This window comes from Aricia agestis, chromosome 4 (assembly GCF_905147365.1).
Source record: "Aricia agestis chromosome 4, ilAriAges1.1, whole genome shotgun sequence".
In the NCBI taxonomy this organism is placed as follows: domain Eukaryota; kingdom Metazoa; phylum Arthropoda; class Insecta; order Lepidoptera; family Lycaenidae; genus Aricia; species Aricia agestis.
This window is the reverse complement of record NC_056409.1, coordinates 4,389,832-4,410,685: the sequence shown is the minus strand read 5'-3', so window position 1 is coordinate 4,410,685 and position 20,854 is coordinate 4,389,832. Positions and strand designations below refer to the sequence as shown.

The following is a 20,854-nucleotide window of genomic DNA, read 5'->3' as shown; positions in this document are numbered from 1 at the left end:
TCCTATCAAACTTCGAAATGGTATTCCCGAAAATGTACAATGTTGTTTGATATTAATCGTAATTTAAATTTTGTAGTTTTATTTAAGGTATAAAGAAAACGACGAGAGGAAATCGTTGCATTTCTTTATTTCACTTCAATCACTAATACTAGGATAATATTGTCGGAATCATGATGTAGATTTGTTTAAACCGAATCCACCCAGCCCAAGACAATTCCTACAAAATTATCGTTATTATAAAAGCCAACGAGGTACTAGAATTCTATTAGAAGTCCTAGTAATACTTATATAGATACAATAAATACTTTAACAATGTAAGAAGATTATAAGTAACTTGGCACAATAATTCTTTGGCGACATAAATGATCACAAAAATTCAGGAATTGCTTTTAAATGTATTAGTAGCTAACATGATACAATAAGATTATAGAATATATTTTAATAATGAAACGATTAAACATAACACATATTTAAAAATATTTATTACGTAACATAAAATAGGGTAAAGGGGCAACAAGTAAGGTTTAGTTAGTTATCTCTGTGTGGGGTATTTGTCGCTTCCTTCTCTCTGGTTCCTCCATTGCTCCAAGGTCATTTCTTTCTACATCGTTCTGTGCTGTGTCTAAAAAGAATAAACACTTAATATTAATAGCATATCATAATTATAACTTTAACTTTTTACCTTCCGGTTGCCGATTATAATATTATATAGTTCTTGTTAAAAGGCAGTAGCTGGTAGGATCGAATTACCATATATTTTATGGCAAATGGCATTTATTTTCTACCAAGCTTGAACTAACTTCTTTCAGTACAAAGTTTCTTATTCTAAATTAGAAAATTTAGCAAATCAAAGGGCTTGATTTGTCCGTAATTTGGTCAAATATTTCCAGGCAACCGTTCTTAAACCACTAAGGAGTTTTGCCAAGTACTGACGTCCTTGTTAAAGTAACGGAAAACTTGAGAGGTGTCAGGTTAAGGGACATCGAATGGAACGAAGTTATTTCTTATGTTCAAAAACCTGTATACATATTATACACTCAAAAAAATATTTAAAAAACGCCATCTATTGACGCCCAGGAATACTAACAACGCGTTGCTGTTTATTCTCAAAAAAAACCCTCTAGTTGACGCACAGGAATACTATCGACGCCCTCTGCCCCTACCATGCAGGTACTAATAAAAAAGTGTCGAGGTCAAATGAAGGTCAAATATCGGTCTGTCTAGCCCCTTTTACGCCGAACGCGCAATAAGGAACTCCGTTCCAACAGCACAGTAATATCCTAAATCGCGCTATGAAAGTTTCTGAGATAGTGCTTGCGTGCCATGTATGCCGGAGGCCCAATCGCCTACCCTATTCCCTTACTTACCCTTCCCTACCCTATTACCCTATTCCCTCTTAAAAAGCCGGCAACGCACCTGCAGCTCTTCTGATGTCTCCATGGGAAGTTGCTTTCCATCAGGTGACCCGTTTGCTCGTTTGCCCCTTATTTCGTAAAAAAATGTATGGCAAAAGCCCTTTATATAAATAAAGAGTTTAAAAAAAATCTAAGATCGGTGAGACCATCAGTATATAAATAAGTCTATGGGTGAGACTTGGGCGAGACAGATACAACGTCTGAAATTATGACAATGGGCTTCGGTCTGACCGAGCATACACGATACAACTTCGTAGCCACCACATTAACCCTGGGTTAAGAACATACCATCGTCATCCCCTCTGAAGCTGCGGCCCAACCTTGGCCCGAACCACATCCCCTCCTCACTGCTCTCCCTCTTGGTCTCCTGCAGCATGTCGACCAGGTCCGCTTGCCGAGGCATGCTCCTCCGTCCTATCCGGGGAAACGCATGCATCAGCCGCTTCGAGAGCTCTTCACCTAGAACAAACAGTAAATAAATAAATAAATAGTAGCTGTCTGGTACAGAATACAGAAGCATGTGGGATACTTGGGTTGTCGTCATTGCATAACAATCCATGGAGGCTCAGCAAAATGGGAGTCTGAGTGTGTTTAGTTAATGCATTTAATACGGTAGTCACTTATGCGTTATAATATTTTTTAAAACCCTTATATTATTGACTTCCAACTTTGTTGTCAAAAATATAAAATAAACTTTAAAACTCAATTATAAGGTGGGTATTAAGATAAAGGTAAGAATAGAACTACTGGCGACTGCGTTTTAGAGTTAGCTCATCAAGACTAAAAAAACTCATCAAGACTAAAAAAGCTCACTTTCTTGGCGAATTTAAAAGCATTTTAAAAATCGTCATCATACATCGCTGGGCATTACTATGAAATAAGTACCTGTAAACTCTCCTTTTATCGGCACCAGCCAGGTCTGGCCCGACGACCGTCCGATCCTGGGGTACGGATTGACATAGGCGATCCCGTCGCGTCGGAACTTCACGCTGTTTACTGAAACATACAATAAGCCATAAGACATGGGCCTTATCACACTGCCGATTAGCGAGCGATTTGAAAGCGACGCGACTGCGCAGCGCACACGCCTCGATGACGCCGCGATTGCGCGGCGTGCACGCAGCTTGCCTTCGGCGTTTTGGACACTCAGCGGCAAAGTGGATTCTGACGTCACTCCCTAGACGAGTCTACTATATATAATAATAATCTGTGTAGACGAGTGTACAAAATGGCATCCACGCCACGCCGCGACGACGCTGCGCTGTCGCGACGTGCACGCCGCGCAATCGCGGCGTGTGCACTGCGCAGTCGCGTCGCTTTCAAATCGCTCGCTAATCGCCAGTGTGATAAGGCACTAAGGCTTCCGGATTGCACTATACATCTAGCACAGTATATATGTAAATCAATTTCCATTTCTCATTGATGCTAATGAGATGAGCGAGCAAAACTTAGTTGTTGATAAATGTAAGTAGATGATCTAATGGTAAGCGTTTACTCGTCGTCTTCATAATCGTATATATCCACAAAATTCTACGCTACGTGATGACATCATGGATCTATATGATTTAGTGTAATATTATGAAATAATGATAATGTCATAGGGTATCTCATCCCCGTTACTGACATAAAGCTAAATGTAATACGTGGATGAAATGAGAATATGCATATTTAGTAAAAATTCCTAATATCACGAGTCCCGCTCGGAATATCAAATATATTTCGTAATAATTCTTTAATGGGTCGTATAAACACGTAATAGTAAAATCGAGTTGAGTCATCAAAGGCCAAAGAATACACTCCGGGTTTACAGTTCCAAATAAGGTATCGCCTTAATCATTTTTGGTAGTTCGTCTTAATAAATAAAAGTAATTTTTAATACACACTTTATCGGCAAGAGAGACTGTGTAGAAGTATTTGAATCAACCCTTGAGGAAAACAATATAAAAATAAGCCAATTGCAAGTCGGACTCGCCCATGAAGGGTTCCGTACCGTTACAGAGCAAAAATAGGCCAAAAAATGTGTTTTTTGTTTGGGAGCCCACTTGTAATTGAGGATTTGGTGAAAATTTCAAGTGTTACAATTTTCAATATCAATAACGGCAACAGGTAGGTCATTATTGATACCGAGCAAACAATTATTAGTATGCGAAAATATATAATATTTGACTTTAGATTTAGAATTAGAATTTTCTCTTCACTCGTAACAAATTCGAAATTTAAAAAAAAACATTGGCGGTATTCCCCAGAGGAGCTATATTTGGATGTTGAAAACCTTTGTAAATATATAATTGTGGCTCCTCCGAGCATTGATATGGTCGAATAAGCGATACCGTCCGGCTCAGACCTCTGTGCCAGGGGAGCGAATCAAAGCTTACCCTAATATTATCTTGAATTCTCAATATTTCACCGCTGGATTCGTCCATACTAACATTATACATGTGAAACTGGGTCTGTCTGTCTGTCTGTTACCTGCTGAAATGAAGATACTTTGACTGATATGGAGATAGACTGGTATGGGGATACTTTGAGTCCCGGGAAGGGACAAGGTATACTTTTTATCCCGGAAAAATGTACGGTTCTCGCGCGATAAACTAATTTTGGCGCAACGGAGTTGCGGGCGTCATCTAGTCGTTTATATTATGTTGGTCTATCTGTCTTGGATTACGAGTAGGAGTGTTGGGTTCAATTCCCGCGTAGGAACGCAATTGTTTAGTTGGGACAATGCAGGCTGATTACATAATGTCTCCCACTATTTCCACGGTTTTCAACAGTCATGGACCATGGTGGATTATCCGACTAACTGGGTTATAAGGTAAAGAAGCACAGAGTGTTACTGTATACTGCGCACACATTTGGGCACTACTTCTGCCTAAAATGAAATCGGCCGCCGCTATCCTATATGGCGTGTGAGATTATTACCATTAGTTTGTAATACTAATGATCTACTACAAACCTAACGTTGCCTTTAATACTTACTTTTTATCAAAATTAATAACTACAGATAAAAAACCCAACATAATAAGTATCATCAACGTGAAAGTAAACATTTTCAGCAATTTCATTATAATATTGCTTTATTTCTCTTGATATTTATTTAAAAAATCTTCAGGCTGTTCACGGATGCTTGTAACGAGGAAATACACATTATTAAACATTTTTTTAACATTTACAATATTCTACTTAACTTCACATAACAAAAATATGAATAACTAAGAATAATACTGCTAATTTTATTAAGTTAAAAATGTATACAATTATTTAACTATTTTAATAACATTAGGCAATCTAACTAATAAAACTATAAGTACAGTAGTTAAGTTACCAAAAGTTATAAATAACTATTTAATTATAGCCGACATCTGAGATTGAAATAACTTTTGACACAAAGAACGTTAAAAAAATAGGTACTTAATATCCGCTTCGCACTACGAATAATAAAAACTATTTATTATTAAGTTTTTATTATTCGTAGGCTTCGCAGTATTAATCTTAATTTACGAATGTATATATTATGAAATTTCGTGACAAGTGTTATGGTTCACACCATTGTATTATGGAACTCTAACATAACTTAATTATACGGTAATTTGAACACCATTTTAAAATTTTTACCGCGCCTGTCGTAAGGTATCAAATACAAAATTAACTTTAATTATCTCGAAACCCTTCAGGGATCGAACTTTAAACATTTCCTATTTAATTAATGATTAACTTGACTTGTGAAGGTGTTGACAATAATTTCTTCACAAGTTTCTACGATTTCCAATAAAATATCAATTAGATGAAATATAACACAACGAACTAGGCCCAAGTACTCTGGTTACATTTTGTTTTGATTAAATTTTGGTTTCGTAATTTTATTTTTAGGAGTTGATTACTGTTTCTTTGAAATACTTTGGCGGTATTGTAATTATTTCGACAGATGTTTTATAAATACACTTTCTGACCCGGTAGAAATTGTTATTATATTAGTTCAGTTATGGACACATTTTCAGACCTACTCGATAAGCACATCAGAACAGCCGTTTCGGAGAAGTTTGTTAACAATATCAGATATTGCGATGCAAAAATAATGAATATGTTTTTCCTGATATGGCATTCAAATATTCTGTATCAGCTATATAAGTTTTATTATATTTTATTAATAATATTTTATTTTCTTTCGAATACTCAGAATTTTTAGCACAATATTAGCTATTTTAGTATTTGAAATAAAGTAATGGTTATTATAAGTAACGAGCTTTCGCCCGCGGCTTCGCTCGAATTAAGAAGTATTAATATATACAAACTTTCATCCCCTATTTTAACCCCTTGGGGTTGGAATTTATCAAAATCCTTTCTTAGCGGATGCCTACGTCATAACATCTACCTGCGTGCAAAATTTCAGCCCGATCCGTCCAGTGGTTTGGGCTGTGCGTTGATAGATCACCATGTCAGTCAGTCACCTTTAAGTTTTATATATACAGAAGTATATGTAGTTTCTTTGACGGAGGTTCATAATTGAGTAGCAGAGGCGACGTACAGTTGAAATTGTGAATTTAAATAATCCACGTTGAGAGTAGGACCACTTTGAGGTAACGATATTTACTTTATATTAATAGAATTTTCTTTTAAAAGTCACGTGGGAAAAGTTACTTTACGTCATAATTTAAGAAACGTGATTAGTGAACATAAGTATAACGCGTACAAAATATATTTTTGCGATACGCAGTTAAGTAATAAAGTAGATATTACGATATACTAATTATTACTTAACTAACGTTATATCGTAAATATTATAATTACCATAATGAATACTGACGTACATTTATTTTATTTATTAATAAAAAGTACAAAATAAATTAACAAAGACTGATGGTACAACATAATATAAGCTTATAGAATAGCCCTAGAACAACATTTTTTGTGATTACTAACAAGCTAATTTTTTGTAAGTAGCTACATTTTAATAAGACGAACAACATTTTTATTTTCGAAAAATCTCGAAAGTGGTAGCTAACAGAGATAGAAAGGATTTCATACTTTGACTTGATGGTCATAAAATATGGATTGTTTTATTTGTAGGACAAGGTTACTCTTAAATTATATAACTATTAACCTACCAATATACAAAAAATCAGCTCGTTAGGGTTCCGTTTTAGGGTACAGTAGTCAACCGAGTTTTAAACCCTAAACCTTGTTCTAGGGCTCCCTGACTAGAAACTTTACCGTGTACCATTAGCCGTCATCATTTCATAATACAAAGGATACAAAAGATACATGATAAGATATAATATATTATGAAATAGGTAACTAGTTTTTATTATTTTCGTTTTTATTTCTATCTTGACATTTCGAAGACAAAATTGTACCTAGCTACTGCTTTGCTTTGGACCTAACTACGAAATGAATAACAGACTTCAACATGAAATGCATGGGCGTACCCAGGTTCTGGGCCAGGGGGGGGGGGGGGGGGAAATTACCCAGGTTCTGGTGCCAGGGGGGGGGGGGGGAAATTACCCAGGTTCTGGGCCAGGGGAGGGCAAATCAGATTTTTCATAAGCTAGGTGTTTATAAAGAATAAAAAATTAATAATTTTTAGTTGTTAAAATATTGTATTGCAAACAAATAGAAAAAATTTGTTTTCTTCAACATGATCCAGGGGGGGGCAGCTGCCCCCCACCCCCCGCCCCCTCTCGGTACGCCCATGTATGGGTGACTTGTGTCGTGGCTTCGACCATACAACAGTTGTATGGTCTAAGCCATGAGACAAGTTACTAAGTACTTACAGTAGGAGCTGGTGACGGCGGAAGTCAGCAGGAACAGGGACAGCGAGATCTTAGCCACAAACTGCATAGTGTCTGGGAAAGAAATGTCTTGATTATTAGGTGATTACCATTGCATTTTAGGTTCACATTTACTCCACAAGCTATTTAACTCGGACATGTAATAGCAGTATAGCATGCTATAATGCTCCTAGACTACCAGATTGGTCATAAGTTAAGCAGCCTTGTCATTCTTGGTGTAACCTAAAGGCTGACTATTAGCCATATCAAGTGTAACAAGTGGCTCATTGAACAGCCTTCTTAGTACAATCATGATTACTATTGATTACTTTTATAGCAATAAGGCTTAAACTAAAAAAACTATTCGCGTTAAGTAAACGAAAGTTTTGACGACCTGGCTCAGTGGGTGTAGCTCAAGCCGGGAGTCGTGGGTTCAAATCCCGCCAACGGAACAAAAAGTTTTCAAAGTTCCTAGGTCATGGATGTTTATTAAATAATGTGTGTCAACAAATAAGTATCTTAAATATAATTATATGTAAGGTATAAAAGTATTAAATATATTTCCGTTGTCTGGTAACCTGTAACACAAGTCCATTAGGTCCATAAATATTATTATATTATTATTATTAAAATATGAAGCGACTTCCTTTTATATACTAACTAAAGCATTAGAGCTTGGCCATCAATCTATGGTCGTGGGTTCGATTCCCGCGGAAGAAGTTTGCTGGAAGTTCACTTAGACTTTGGGATATACTGCTGATTGTCCAACAAAAAAGACGATGCGTTGGATGGATAATCATTTGGTTTTGCCATTGCACTCGGTTGTGATAGACGTGAAAGTGAACTGGAATATCTTTGTATACACAGGAATACTATCAACGCCCTCTGCCTCTTCCATGCAGGTACTAATAAAAAAGGGTCGAGGTCAAATATCATTCTGTCTAGCCCCCTTTACGCCGAACGCGCGATATGGAACTTCGTTCCAAAAACCTACGTGGTTTAATCTCATTGAAATCGGCCTATAACTATGTTACATGATATACGAGCATTGAGCTTAGAAATACTACACTATTGAAATTGGAAGCGCAACGAATTGCACACTGAAGTGTACTTTTAGTCAATGCATACTAATATTATAAATGCGAAATTGTGCCTGTCTATCTGTTTGCCTGTCTGTCTGTCTGTTACCTCTTCACGCCCAAATCTCTGAACCGATTTCGCTGAAAATTTAGTATGGAGATACTTTGAGTTCCGGGAAAGAACATATAAGGATACTTTTTATCCCGGAAAAATGTACGGTTCCCGCGCGATACACGCATTTTGGCGCAACGGAGTTGCGGGCGTCATCTAGTTGTATGTACTCGGGTTGGCCACACAACTTTCGTTGCCCTAGCTTCTTCTTTAAAAGGGGTGACAAACGTGCGAGTAAGTATGTGGTCTTATGGCTCGACGATCTTAATCGCCTTTGTGTCAGCAAAGAGCCGTGAGACTAAAGAACAGACTTTCGAAAAACGAGCATTGCTCGTCGTTTGGGAACGCGATATGGCACGCGAAGTACTTACACATCCGGTATCTATCTTGATCTATGTCTGTGTATGTCACAGACGCGAGCCGAGTAAGTTCGCGAACTTAAACCCGCATACTTTAAGTTCGTACCTCTATCAGGCACTTAAGTCATAACTGGAGATAGGTTAACTGTATGAGAGTCATCGTTCTGCACTGTATTATATTTCTATGGTATTGTTTAAATACATCGCGATTCGCGATAAAGCGATCTACCTACGTACAATAACTTCAGGCATCATTAGCGAGCGACAATAGAACATACACGTTGCTCATACCACTGGAAAACCCTTATCTTCCCATTTAACTTAGTTATTTCAAATACAATTCAAATCCAGACATAGGTAGCTAATAATAATATTATTATAAGCATATTATTATGTTCGTTAGAGTCTCTTGAAGCTATAGTTACTAGATAGAGTGTAACAAAAGAAAATGATTATACTTTAGGGTGTTTATTTGTCCCTTGCATAGAGTTGACGGTGAAAGTAGCAGCGCTGAAAGAACTTTCTTTTGTCACTTTTGTATGGGCAAGGGCCCGAACGTCACGAGTTTCCCCAGCTACATAAAAAGTATTTTATGTTGCAATCCATGCTTCCATACTAATATTATAAATGCAAAAGTGTGTCTGTCTGTCTGTCTGTTACCTCTTCATGCTCAAACCGCTGAACCGATTTTGCTGAAATTTGGCATGGAAATACTTTGAGTCCCGGGAAAGGACATAGGATACTTTTTATCCCAGAAAAATGTACGGTTCCCGCGCGATAAACGAATTTTGGCGCAACGGAGTTGCGGGCGTCTTCTAGTTCTAAATATATTTAAAACTGATTCAGCGATTGAAGCGTGAAGCTGAGGTAAAAAACAGAGGAACACTTTTACATTTATATCAAACCTCTTTGAGTCATAGGGAAAGGAGTCCTTTCCCTATGACTCAAAGTATAATTATATTCCCTATACCACTGTAAAATCGGTTCAACAGTTTGAGCGTGAAGAGGTAACAGACAGACAGACAGACACACTTACATCGCATCAATTTTGTGTAAAAAAGATTTTTTTGTTCTTTTTTAAAGGGCTTTATCGCTAATAAGTCGCCCTGGTTGCTAATCACAATATAAAAAATATGTTTAGTATTAAAGCTTTTGACTACGGCATACTAGGCCGTAAAAACTTAGTTAAAATGAAATTGTAAAACTGCTAACAATAGTTTCAGGAAAGTCAAACACTTGTTAGCGCGGGTTTTACCCGTCCTATGGTGTGGTTATAACATTTTAAAACCCACATGGAAGCTGCTAAGCATTCGTTTACTAACCCACAAAAAATACGTATTGAGTTATAATTATGCAGGCATGTTCTTACATGTGTTCTTACATCATTTAGAACAAGACTGCATTCAAAATTCAACAAAAAAAATTGTGGGTTAGTACTTAGTACACAAATGCGAAAAATTTCACTTACAATTATTCTAATAATGTTTTTTTATTTAGGCTTCTATAAAAAATTAATAATTGATTCTCAAAATATTTGTATGGTTTAACAAATCATGATATTTTAATTGTTAGTGTGCCATGTTATTTAAAAATATCGTCAACTATAATACATATAATTTATGTATAATACATATAAATTTTATTGTTATCTACGCATAAACTGTGCTTATACTATAGACATATTTAGTTACCTTTTGGGACAGGTCAAGCGATTATACATACATTGATTATTGCTTAAAAATACACACAGGGATTTGTAGAATGTGTTACTCATATGGTGCCAAAATGTAAAGTTAAAATCTATGAAAAAAAATTAATCGCCATTTCTTCGTTTACGACTTACGGCATAACTCATAAAAGGCCAGATCGAATTTAATGAAATTTAGCACTAACTTAGAGTAGACTTGCGTAGAGTTATATTGTCATATATTATGTTGAAAAAAATCGGCCAAGTGCGAGTCGGACTCGCGCACGAAGGGTTCCGTCTTCGTGCGCGAGATAATAGCTTATAATAAAATATAATTGAAATAATAAATAATTACGCACATATCTTAAAGTGATTTTTAAAGTTTAAAAAAGGTTAGGACAAATTGTTGTACATTTACCCCCTTACTAATAAACGTTGTATAAGCTTTAAATGGTTATACAGTGTTTTGTTGCTGTCACACAAGTGACATTTTTAATTAGATTGAAGAAGACAAAAGCACTGTATAACTATTCAAAACTTATACAGCGTTTATTAGTAAGGGGGTTAATATATTACACTACATTAACTACATTATTAATTTTTGTTATTTAATTATTATATTATATTTTTATTAATATAGTATGTCAGAGCGGTACTCACCGTGGTGCGAGCCACCTGTTGCAAGTGCTGCGAGTCCCGCCGGCGTTCATTTTATATACGGCGCTGCCCGTGACGAAGCGACTCCCAAACTTATAATTTATTGTGTGGTATCTAAATCAAATATTTTTTTTAAAGAAGGCAGGTCGCTGTAGCCCTGACGTCACTGCGACCCATGAGGATCTATTGTGACTCCTTCGCACTAGAGTTAAATCACATATTATATCGTCACATAAATTAGGTGGTGTTCATAATTTGTTTAGATATATTTAGATTCTGTATACCACCTGATTCAAACAAAATTATCTAAATATAAATAATAACAATCTAAGGACTCATATTTTAGTAATAAAGCTACATAATTTTTTTAACAAAATAAAGCCCCATAAACCAATGTATCTATGTTATTACTTATTTTTACATAATATTTTCGTATCTTTTTTATGTTACTGTCGATTAGAAAACCTAATAATATATTGATTAAAATATGATACATTCTATCGTTTTGCTCAAACTTACACTTAGTAGTTTCCTCAATATCTCCTCCTCTTATGAATACTGTGAATACACAAATTTTAACTATATTTGGGGCGCGCCCAGTTTGGGAATCTCTGGGCGGTGCGGTCGGGAATCACGTCCGTAGGGCGCCGCCCGCCCTCGGCTCTGCCTGCCCAACTACGCAATAATATAAATATACTTATAATGAATGTTTATAAATAAATAGAAGATGCATAGTAAAAATTTTCAATGCTGACTTAATATCCACGGATATAGGTTTAAGTTACATTCAATACGTTTTATAATATACTTAACTTAATATAATAAAGCTGAAGAGTTTATTTGTTTGAACGCGCTAATCTCAAAACCTACTGGTCCGAATTCTCTGATTTGAAAAATCATTTCAGTGCTAACCTTCCTCGATAAATGAGCTATCTAAATAGCTCATTTATCGAGGAAGGCTGTAGGCCATATATTATCACGCTAAGACTAATAAGAGCGAAGAAACATTGAAGGAAGATGTGGAAAAAACGGGGAAATTATTTGAAAGGGGTTATCTCACGAACTACTGGAGCAATTTTTCTGTTATTTGGCACAGTTAAGAAAGTAGACCACGTGAAGGATGATAGGCTATTTTTTGTGGACTAATTTGTCTGTGAAATATCTAATTTACATGGGCGAAGCCGCGCGGAACGTCTAGTGATGAGATAATTTGTATATATTGAGTGAGAAGATCATGAATTTTGAATACGTACTTTAAAGACGTTTAAACAGAAAAATTAATGTCTTAATTGAATGAAAGCTCACTTAATACTACAACCTGTGTTTTTTTGCCTTAAAGTCTACAAGCAGCAGCTGGTAGATCATATTATGTCCAATACAAACATAAGTTACGGTAATCTTTGTTTCATATTAGAAAACCGGCCAAGTGCGAGTTGGACTCGCCCATGAAGGGTTCCGCATCAGCAATAAGGTTTATTTCTATGAAATCAAAAATTTATTTTTATATTTCAGTCGATTTAATGAAAGTTACATTAAGGTTTACCATTCAAACCAATCAATCTCGTTCAAACCAATTTTCGTTGGTCGTTTTTATAGTAATGTACATCATATATTTTTTTTGAATTATCATGCCCCTACTTTAGAAGTAAGATGGGGGGACACACATTTTACCACTTTGGAAGAGTCTCTCTCGCAAACTATTCAGGTTAGAAAAAAAATATATTAAAAACCTCAATACAATTTTTAAAGACCTATATATAGATACCCCACACGCATAGGTTAAATGAAAAATTTTTTTTTGTTTCAGTTGTACCTATGGGGACCCCTAAAATTTTTAGTATTTTTTCCATTTTTGTATCAAAATCTTAATGCGGTTACCAGACTACATCTACATACCAAGTTTCAGTAGTATAGCTCTTATAGTTTTGAAGAAAAGTGGCTGTGATACGGACAGACAGACATGACGAATCTATAGCTACGGAACCCTAAAAATGTGCTACTCATAAAATGGGAAAAAAAAAGATTTTTCTCCATCTAAGAGTCAAATCAGACCGCAACGCGACGCGTAGATGTATTTCTAAAGTATTGATATTTGACCGACTACAACTGCGTGAGACGTCATGAGGTCTGTCAATTCAATACTTTGACCCTTATACTATTATATACACACGTAATATAGTTATAGGCTACGTTATAGGTCTATTCGATAATTCACATCGGCCCCTTTAGCATGGCCACAGTAGAAATGCGAAAAAATAGAAACAATTTGGATAAACTGAAGGTATACCGTTCCGATCTTTACCGCGACTAACCGCGACCGACAAAAATTCCAATAAAATGACACTGAATGTAGGATTTTATTTGAATTTTTAGACTATAGTCAATGTCATAAAGTGGCATTTTATTTGAGTTTTTACCATTATCATTATACGTGGGAGAGCCATGCTTCGGCACGAATGGGCCGGCTCGACCGGAGAAATACCACGTTCTCACAGAAAACAGGCGTGAAACAGCGCTTGCGCTGTGTTTCGCCGAGTGAGTGAGTTTACCAGAGGCCCAATCCTCTACCATATTCCCTTCCCTTCCCATCCCTACCCTCCCCTACTCCCTTTTAAAAGGCCGGCAACGCACCTGCAGCTCTTCTAATGCTGCCAGTGTCCATGGGCGACGGAAGTTGCTTTCCATCAGGTGACCCGTTTGCTCGTTTGCCCCCTTATTTCATTAAAAAAAAGATCGGGACGGTACCTTCAGTTTGTCTCCACAGTGTTTCTATACTTTCGCATTTCTACTGTAGCCATGCTAAAGGGGCTAAAATAAGTAATATTTTAAACCTGCGGGTAAACCACAGGGTTCGTCACAACTTTCCGGCTTAACTCAAACCTCTGCCAATTAAAACCTTCGAACACGGATAACATGATTGGATAACTATTTATGTCGGGGCCTTCTTTGAGTTTAATGTCCCCAAAAGATGACTTAAATTTTTTTCTCAACTATTTATGTACCATCAAAAAAATCGATTCGTAGGCAGTTGTGAGTTGGCGGTTCTACGTCATTTGGTCGGGTTATGTCAATTCAATATTAGTCGTGATCTTATTATATATTACCCTTTGGGTACGGAACCCTAAAAATGATGTTTCAGGTTTCGTTGCAACGGGAAGAGAGAGAAGTCGAGTTAACAAGAAAGATGAAAATGAAGGAGTCTCGACGAGTAGAAAAGTACACAATGTCCTTTGTATTGTATACACACTTTGGAATTACAAAATAACTCTTATGAATCCATGGACCACCCACCGAATTCAGTGTGGGTGTCATTATTGCATTAGCAAAATACTCATACCTAAGAGAGCCATGCTTCGGCACCGGAGAAATACCACGTTCTCACAGAAAACTGGCGTGAAACAGCGCTTGCGCTGTGTTTCGCCGAGTGAGTGAGTTTACCGGAGGCCCAATCCCCTACCCTATTCCCGTCCCTACCCTCCCCTATTCCCTTCCCTTCTCATCCCTACCCTCCCCTATTACCCTATTCCCTCTTAAAAGGCCGGCAACGCACCTGCAGCTCTTCTGATGCTGCGAGTGTCCATGGGCGACGGAAGTTGCTTTCCATCAGGTGACCCGTTTGCTCGTTTGCCCTCTTATTTCATAAAAAAAATACTTTTTTTAAAACGGGCTTTGGCCCACCACATATTCCCACCACTGTATCTCCTGTGTCGCCAGGATCGAAAGCGGTATCCAACCACGAAAACCCTTTGATATGATCTCAGGGAGGTCCATAGGTCGCTGGTTCAAATCCGGCTCGAAGGAAAAAAATACTTTGCAGGCAAATTGTACAAGAAATAATTATATTATACAGAATAATCAAAGTATTTGCAGAGGAGTTGTATGTTTCTAAAATAAAGACACGAAACGGTCGTCGTGAGGCGTAACGTACTGGCAATAGGCTCCGCAGAATTAACCTCATATTATTATTATATCCTGTGGCACTGGGGATTATAATTATTATTGTACAAGGTGTAACAAAACTAAGTGGTAATACTTTAGGATACGTATTCCTTGTAGAGAGTTCACTGTGAAAGTAGGAGCGCTGAGAGACCAAATTTTTTTAACTTTTGTATGGGGAAACTCGTTACACTGGGGCGCTTGCCCATACAAAAGTGAAAAAAATTGCTATTTCAGCGCTGCTACTTTCACAGTGAACTCTATATAAGGAACACGTACACACCCTAGAGTATTATCACTTAGTTTTGTTACACCCTGTATATTATTGTCATATTATTAACATAGTCCCCACTCACTCTTTTCCGTGGTTGACGGCAGCAACCGCGGAATTTATGGAAATAGTATAGAAATACTCCATCATACAACTATTTTAATCGTTTGTCATAATATTTTACGAATAAAAGTTCTATATTTAGTCGCGAAAGGAATCCTACTAATATTATAAAGGCGAAAGTTTGGATGTTATGTATGGATGTTTGTTACACTTTCACGCAATAAGTACTGAACGGATTTTAATGAAAATTTACAGTAATATAGCTTATACATCAGAATAATAAATAGGCTACAATTTTAAGCGACTTTCAAAATGGAGGAGGTGTTATGTTCGTTTCTTTATATTCAACGATTACTCCGCCGTTTGTGAACCGACTTTAAAAATTTTTATTTTGGTGTATGTAATAAATAAAAAAACACTTTTATGAATATAATACCGTACCAAATTGGGATGATAACCTCAATTTGGTACGGTATTATATTCATAAAAGTGGTGACTTGATTAAGGAATCCATAAGTAATCGAGGGAACTCCTCAAAATGTATATGGAAACATGAGGTGACTTCGGTTTCGTGAGCAGTATTCTAAGCATATTGGCATATGCTACCAACAAATAAGATTTTGCACCAAGGTACACCATGGTTCGGAAGGTGCTGAGAGAACTCCTGACTCTTTATAGATACAAGTTTGGGAGTTTCGGGTTTTTAATGCTGTTTAAATTAAGTTTGTCTTATTTGATAAATAAATAATAATTATAATAAATAAAAGAACGAAAAGCAAATGCTACTATGCAAATTACATTCATCATCATCACTACCATAAACCATTATAGAACCATGTATCGTCCCGTTTTGACCCTATTATTGGTGCCTATTTTTAATAGTCTTTTATTACATATCACTTAAGCCGCGGGTAACACCGCAGGGCACAGCGTTGTAGTCTAGTAAAAATAATAATTATTTTTACTAGACTACAACTCCGTTGCTCCAAAAGTCGTCATTGCGTGGGTACCGTTTTTACGCGGTAAAAATTATCCTGTGTGGACATAACCGGGAGGTGGGACTTAAAGTATTTCCATACCAAATTTTAGCAAAATCGGTTCAGCGGTTTGGGCGTAAAGAGGTAACAGATAGACAGACTGCATTTGTAATATTAGTATGCATGATTTTATGAAACAAGCTACATACGTAGCTTAAATCGCTTGTTTTAAAAATGTTATTTTACTTTATTTTTTTTTAGTGGTTTACTTCATATTTCTTTCACGTTTTTGCACTTATGAAATTTAAACACGTTATAATTAATAAAAGTTGTGTGATGTTGAAAGAACCAATGAAGTTTTCCTTATTTCTTTTAGCAAAGGGAACTCATACAAAGCGAAAACTGTTAAAATATTTGAAATCTCCCTACGAGTTCGCCCCATATTCATTTCTAATTATACTTCATGAATGCGTCATAAGTGAGCGTAAAAAATGTAGCACAAAGTTTGTCGCAATTTCATTACTGATGAAATGAATAATAAAAATTGCAATATTAATAACGTTACATATAAATTATATACAAATTAAAGTCTGTCTATTCGTCTAGTGTCACACATATTGAAAGTCAATATTTAAATAATGACAATACCCGAAAGACTTGTTTTTTTTTTTAATGAAATAAGGGGGCAAACGAGCAAACGGGTCACCTGATGGAAAGCAACTTCCGTTGCCCATGGACACTCGCAGCATCAGAAGAGCTGCAGGTGCGTTGCCGGCCTTTTAAGAAAGAATAGGGTAATAAGGGAGCGTAGGGTAGGGAATAGGAGAGGGTAGGGAAGGAAATGGTGGAGGGTAGGGGACTGGGCCTCCGGTAAACTGACTCACTCGGCGAAACACAGCGCAAGCGCTTCTGTTAGCCCGTGGTATTTCTCCGGTCGAGCCGGCCCGGCCCATTCGTGCATGGCTCTCCCACGTTATAAATGATTTGTATTTAAAATCATTCATCTAATCTTATCATAAAATGAGATGAAGCGATGAATTATATAAAGCTTTTGAATTGTAATGACCTCGAAGACGCGCTACGAGAACCGTTCATTTTTCCGGGATAAAAAGTATTCTTTGTCGTTTTCTGGGACACAAATCGCAGTATGGTATCGCAGTACCCAGACAAAATAGATTCTGCGGTTTTGAAGAGATAACAGACATATTACACATTACAAACGCGTTTATGATATTAGTATGCATGGTCAACGCTAATCTATATTCTACTAGATGACGCCCGCAACTCCGTTGTGCCAAAATTTATCGCGTGGGAACCGTACATTTTTCCAGGTTAAAAAGTATCCTATGTCCTTTCCTGGGACTCAAAGTATCTCTGTGCCAAATTTCAGCCCAATCGGTTCAGCCGTTTAGGCGTGAAGAGGTAACAGACAGACAGACAGACAGACAGACACACTTTCGCAATTATAATATTAGTATGGATAGTATGGAAGTATGGATACATATTATAAAACAAAGTCGCTTTTTTTCCCTCATGTCCCTTTGTTCCCTTTAATCTTTAAAACTACGCAACGGATTTTGATGCGGATTTCTTAATTCTTTAATAGGTCTGTACAGCATATTATAGATTTAAAAATTGCGGGAAGTAGCTTTTGCGGTGGTACCGACCAATGCGGGCCACGGAACTTTAATCATTTTTCAGTGGCTATATATTTTATACCCGATGCGAAGCCGGGGCGGGTCGCTAGTGAATTATATAACGCTTGTCAAATACACGAGAAATGTAAATATTTCTGTTTGATTTAAATATTTTCTACTCTGGTTTCAATAAATAGCCACCTTTACCGAAACCAGAGTGGGAGTTATTATTATATTAATACTAGCTGTTGCCCGCGACTTCGTCCGCGTGGACTTCAGTTTATAGCGCGCAACGTCAACAAAATTGGTGTCAAAAGCTTTTATAAAAAAACCCTGGTACCCCTTAAATCAAAACACCCAAAAACAGCTGTGCAGTGTGCACATAACTCATTTCATTTTTTTAAATTAAACTTTATTTATGCCAAATTTTGAAGTTTATTTAGCCCCCCAATTACACAACTTTACCCATAAACTATTTATCATTGATAGGTTTAAGGTTACGTCACTGCATAGATATAAAAGTACTGAGTTATTTAATAACGTGAAAAAGAAACAAAATCGAAAAAATCAAAAATCTGATTTAAGATGATACCACCTCTTATAGAAAGACGTTTGAGAAGGCGTCAGCGCGATGTAGGAGACGGCACTGCGCCATCTATTATGAATTTTTGGAACTAACTTAATTTGAAAAAATTTACGCATTTTCACCCCCTTACAACCCATTTTTCCAGTTAAAAAGTAGCCTATGTCCTTTCTCAGGCTTTAGACTATCTGTGTACAAAATTTTATTACAATCGGTTCGATAGTTTTGGCGTGAAAGCGAGACAGACAGACAGACAGAGATACTTTCGCATTTATAATATTAGTATAGATTTATCAAACGTAACATTATTTCTTTGTCCATCGAAAGTAAATACAATTTAAGTAACTTGCTCAACTTTTGAACTTTCGAACTCAACTCGATCGTAAATCGATTGTGACATGCACGGTGTATCACAGCCCACAGGTCAGGTCATACAAAACTAATTTAGTGCTAGTTTCCGCCTTTTAGTCATATTCGTGCGTCCAACGCGGCCTATCCCTACCCCCTACTATAGTTAGTTCTGTGATCGAGTTAGGGTTTATATTTATTCTTGCTACTCTTTCTATTGTAATTCATGATCTATTTTTGGAATAGAGTCTAGTTTCTTTTTTTAAGTTTTAAATAAGCCGTTTGAAGGGTACAGACAAAGAACAAGGAATTTCCTAATTAATAGATTTTGAAAACGGTTTTCTTTACCGGTAATGTCATGAACGTTCCCAGGCTTTGGCCGTAGACAAAAACGTCTTTTTGGCGCGATCTCTTTACTTTTTTTTTAAATTAAGTGATTGGGAATTAAACTACTATAAGCAAAGATTTGCTTACAATAGAGTTCAGAAAAAAGTAAAAAAGTGCCTGTATCATTTAGCAAATAGCTATTGAATATAGCGACGAATCTGGAACTGATAAAAATCATACAAAAATAATTTGTCATATTCCTATGAAATATTTGTGATTGTACTTCATGGAATTCAAAATATAATTTAACAAAAATAAGTAAATAAAAACATTTTAAATCTCGTAGCGGCTCCACAGCTGCTACGCTACGGCTGCTACGGCGTAGCGCACATCGTAGCAAGGAAGCGTAGGCCGCTACGTCGTAGATTCATAGTCTATGTTATGGCAAAATAATTAATATTATAGTGGATATTTATTGTTTTTTAATAAGATATACAAGATAAGGGGAGAAACGAGCAAACGGGTCACCCGATGAAAAGTAACTACGCCCATGGATACTCGTAACAACAGAAGAGCAGTTGCGTGGCCGGCCTTTTAAGAGGGAATACACTCTCTTCTTAAGGGCCAATGCTAAAACTCGCGTGGGCGCACGCTCGCGTGTGTATAGTGAAAAATATTATGGGCAGCGCAGGCGCGTGCGACGCAGCGCGGACGCAAGCGACGGACTGTCATACGCGCGGCGGACGGCGGGCACACGGCGCGGGCGCACGCTTTTCGCAGTCGACGTTGTTTCCGTTGACGTCTTTTTACCAAATAATAAATTAGTAAATAATCCATGGTAATCAACTTGACACAACTGTACACACTGGAGATCAAAATTATACTAGCAGCGCAAAATGAGATGGGCGCACGCGACGGGTGCCCGCTCGCGTGGCCCGCGGCGGTCTTCCGACGGGTGCGCCCGCGCCCGCATCCGCCCGTGTTTTAGCATTGGCCCTAAAGGTTTTTGTATCATTTACCAGTCTAAAGATAAATTTAAATATACTTATTTTTGTCTGGGGTTTCTAACATCAGTTAAAATCTGAAGTAAAAAACTTTTTGTGCGTTATGCACTTTTTGAAATTAGTAAAAACTATGAAGTCAAATGACACGTGACCTAATCGAAAATTCGTAAGATGGATAGACTGCCGGCGCGGCGTAGGAGAGATTTTCACATCCGGAGTGTAGCGCCTTTATTTTCTTATACAAGATAGACTATGCTTTTTATTCGATCCTAAAAAAAGAATGTATACAGCATGTAACAAAGCTGTGTAAGTGATAATACTTTAGGGTGTGAATCATGTATGGGTCCCCTCCGTATAGTTCACTGTCAATTAGCAGCGCTGAAAGAGCAATTATTATTTTTTGTATTCGAATGGGCCAGCGACCCAGCGTCATGAATTTTTCCATGCAAAAGTAAAAAAAAAATTAATTAGAAATCGTTGCATGAAATTATGTGAAACCTCGCACATTCGTCCGCATCGCACGCGCCGCATTTCTTGTAGTATGCGGTGCGTTTTGACGTATAGCCGGGCACGCGGGCGCTGCACCATCGCAGCGTTATACGAAGCAGTCTTAACAACACCCCACTCCCCCTTT

General features: G+C 37.1%; 1 protein-coding gene across 1 annotated transcript; it reads right to left on the bottom strand.

Annotated features, from left to right (window-relative positions):
- Positions 1-108: 108 nt before the first annotated feature.
- LOC121726467 (CAPA peptides-like) lies at positions 109-7,253 on the bottom strand. Its single transcript, XM_042113857.1, has 4 exons — positions 7,184-7,253; positions 2,301-2,411; positions 1,704-1,874; positions 109-622 (listed from the first exon to the last, which is right to left on the bottom strand). The coding sequence occupies exons 1-4, from the start codon at positions 7,248-7,250 to the stop codon at positions 525-527; spliced, it is 447 nt and encodes a 148-aa protein (XP_041969791.1). The 5' UTR covers positions 7,251-7,253; the 3' UTR covers positions 109-524.
- Between the last annotated feature and the right edge of the window lie 13,601 nt (positions 7,254-20,854).

Bases quoted from the DNA above. Each gene is read 5' to 3' on its own strand.
- LOC121726467 (XM_042113857.1), bottom strand. From the start codon at position 7,250: ATGCAGTTTGTGGCTAAGATCTCGCTGTCCCTGTTCCTGCTGACTTCC. The intron at 2,412-7,183 runs GTAAGTACTTAG...TGTATGTTTCAG, and splicing joins CGCCGTCACCAGCTCCTACT to TAAACAGCGTGAAGTTCCGA. The intron at 623-1,703 runs GTATGTTCTTAA...TATTCTTTTTAG, and splicing joins CTTCAGAGGGGATGACGATG to ACACAGCACAGAACGATGTA.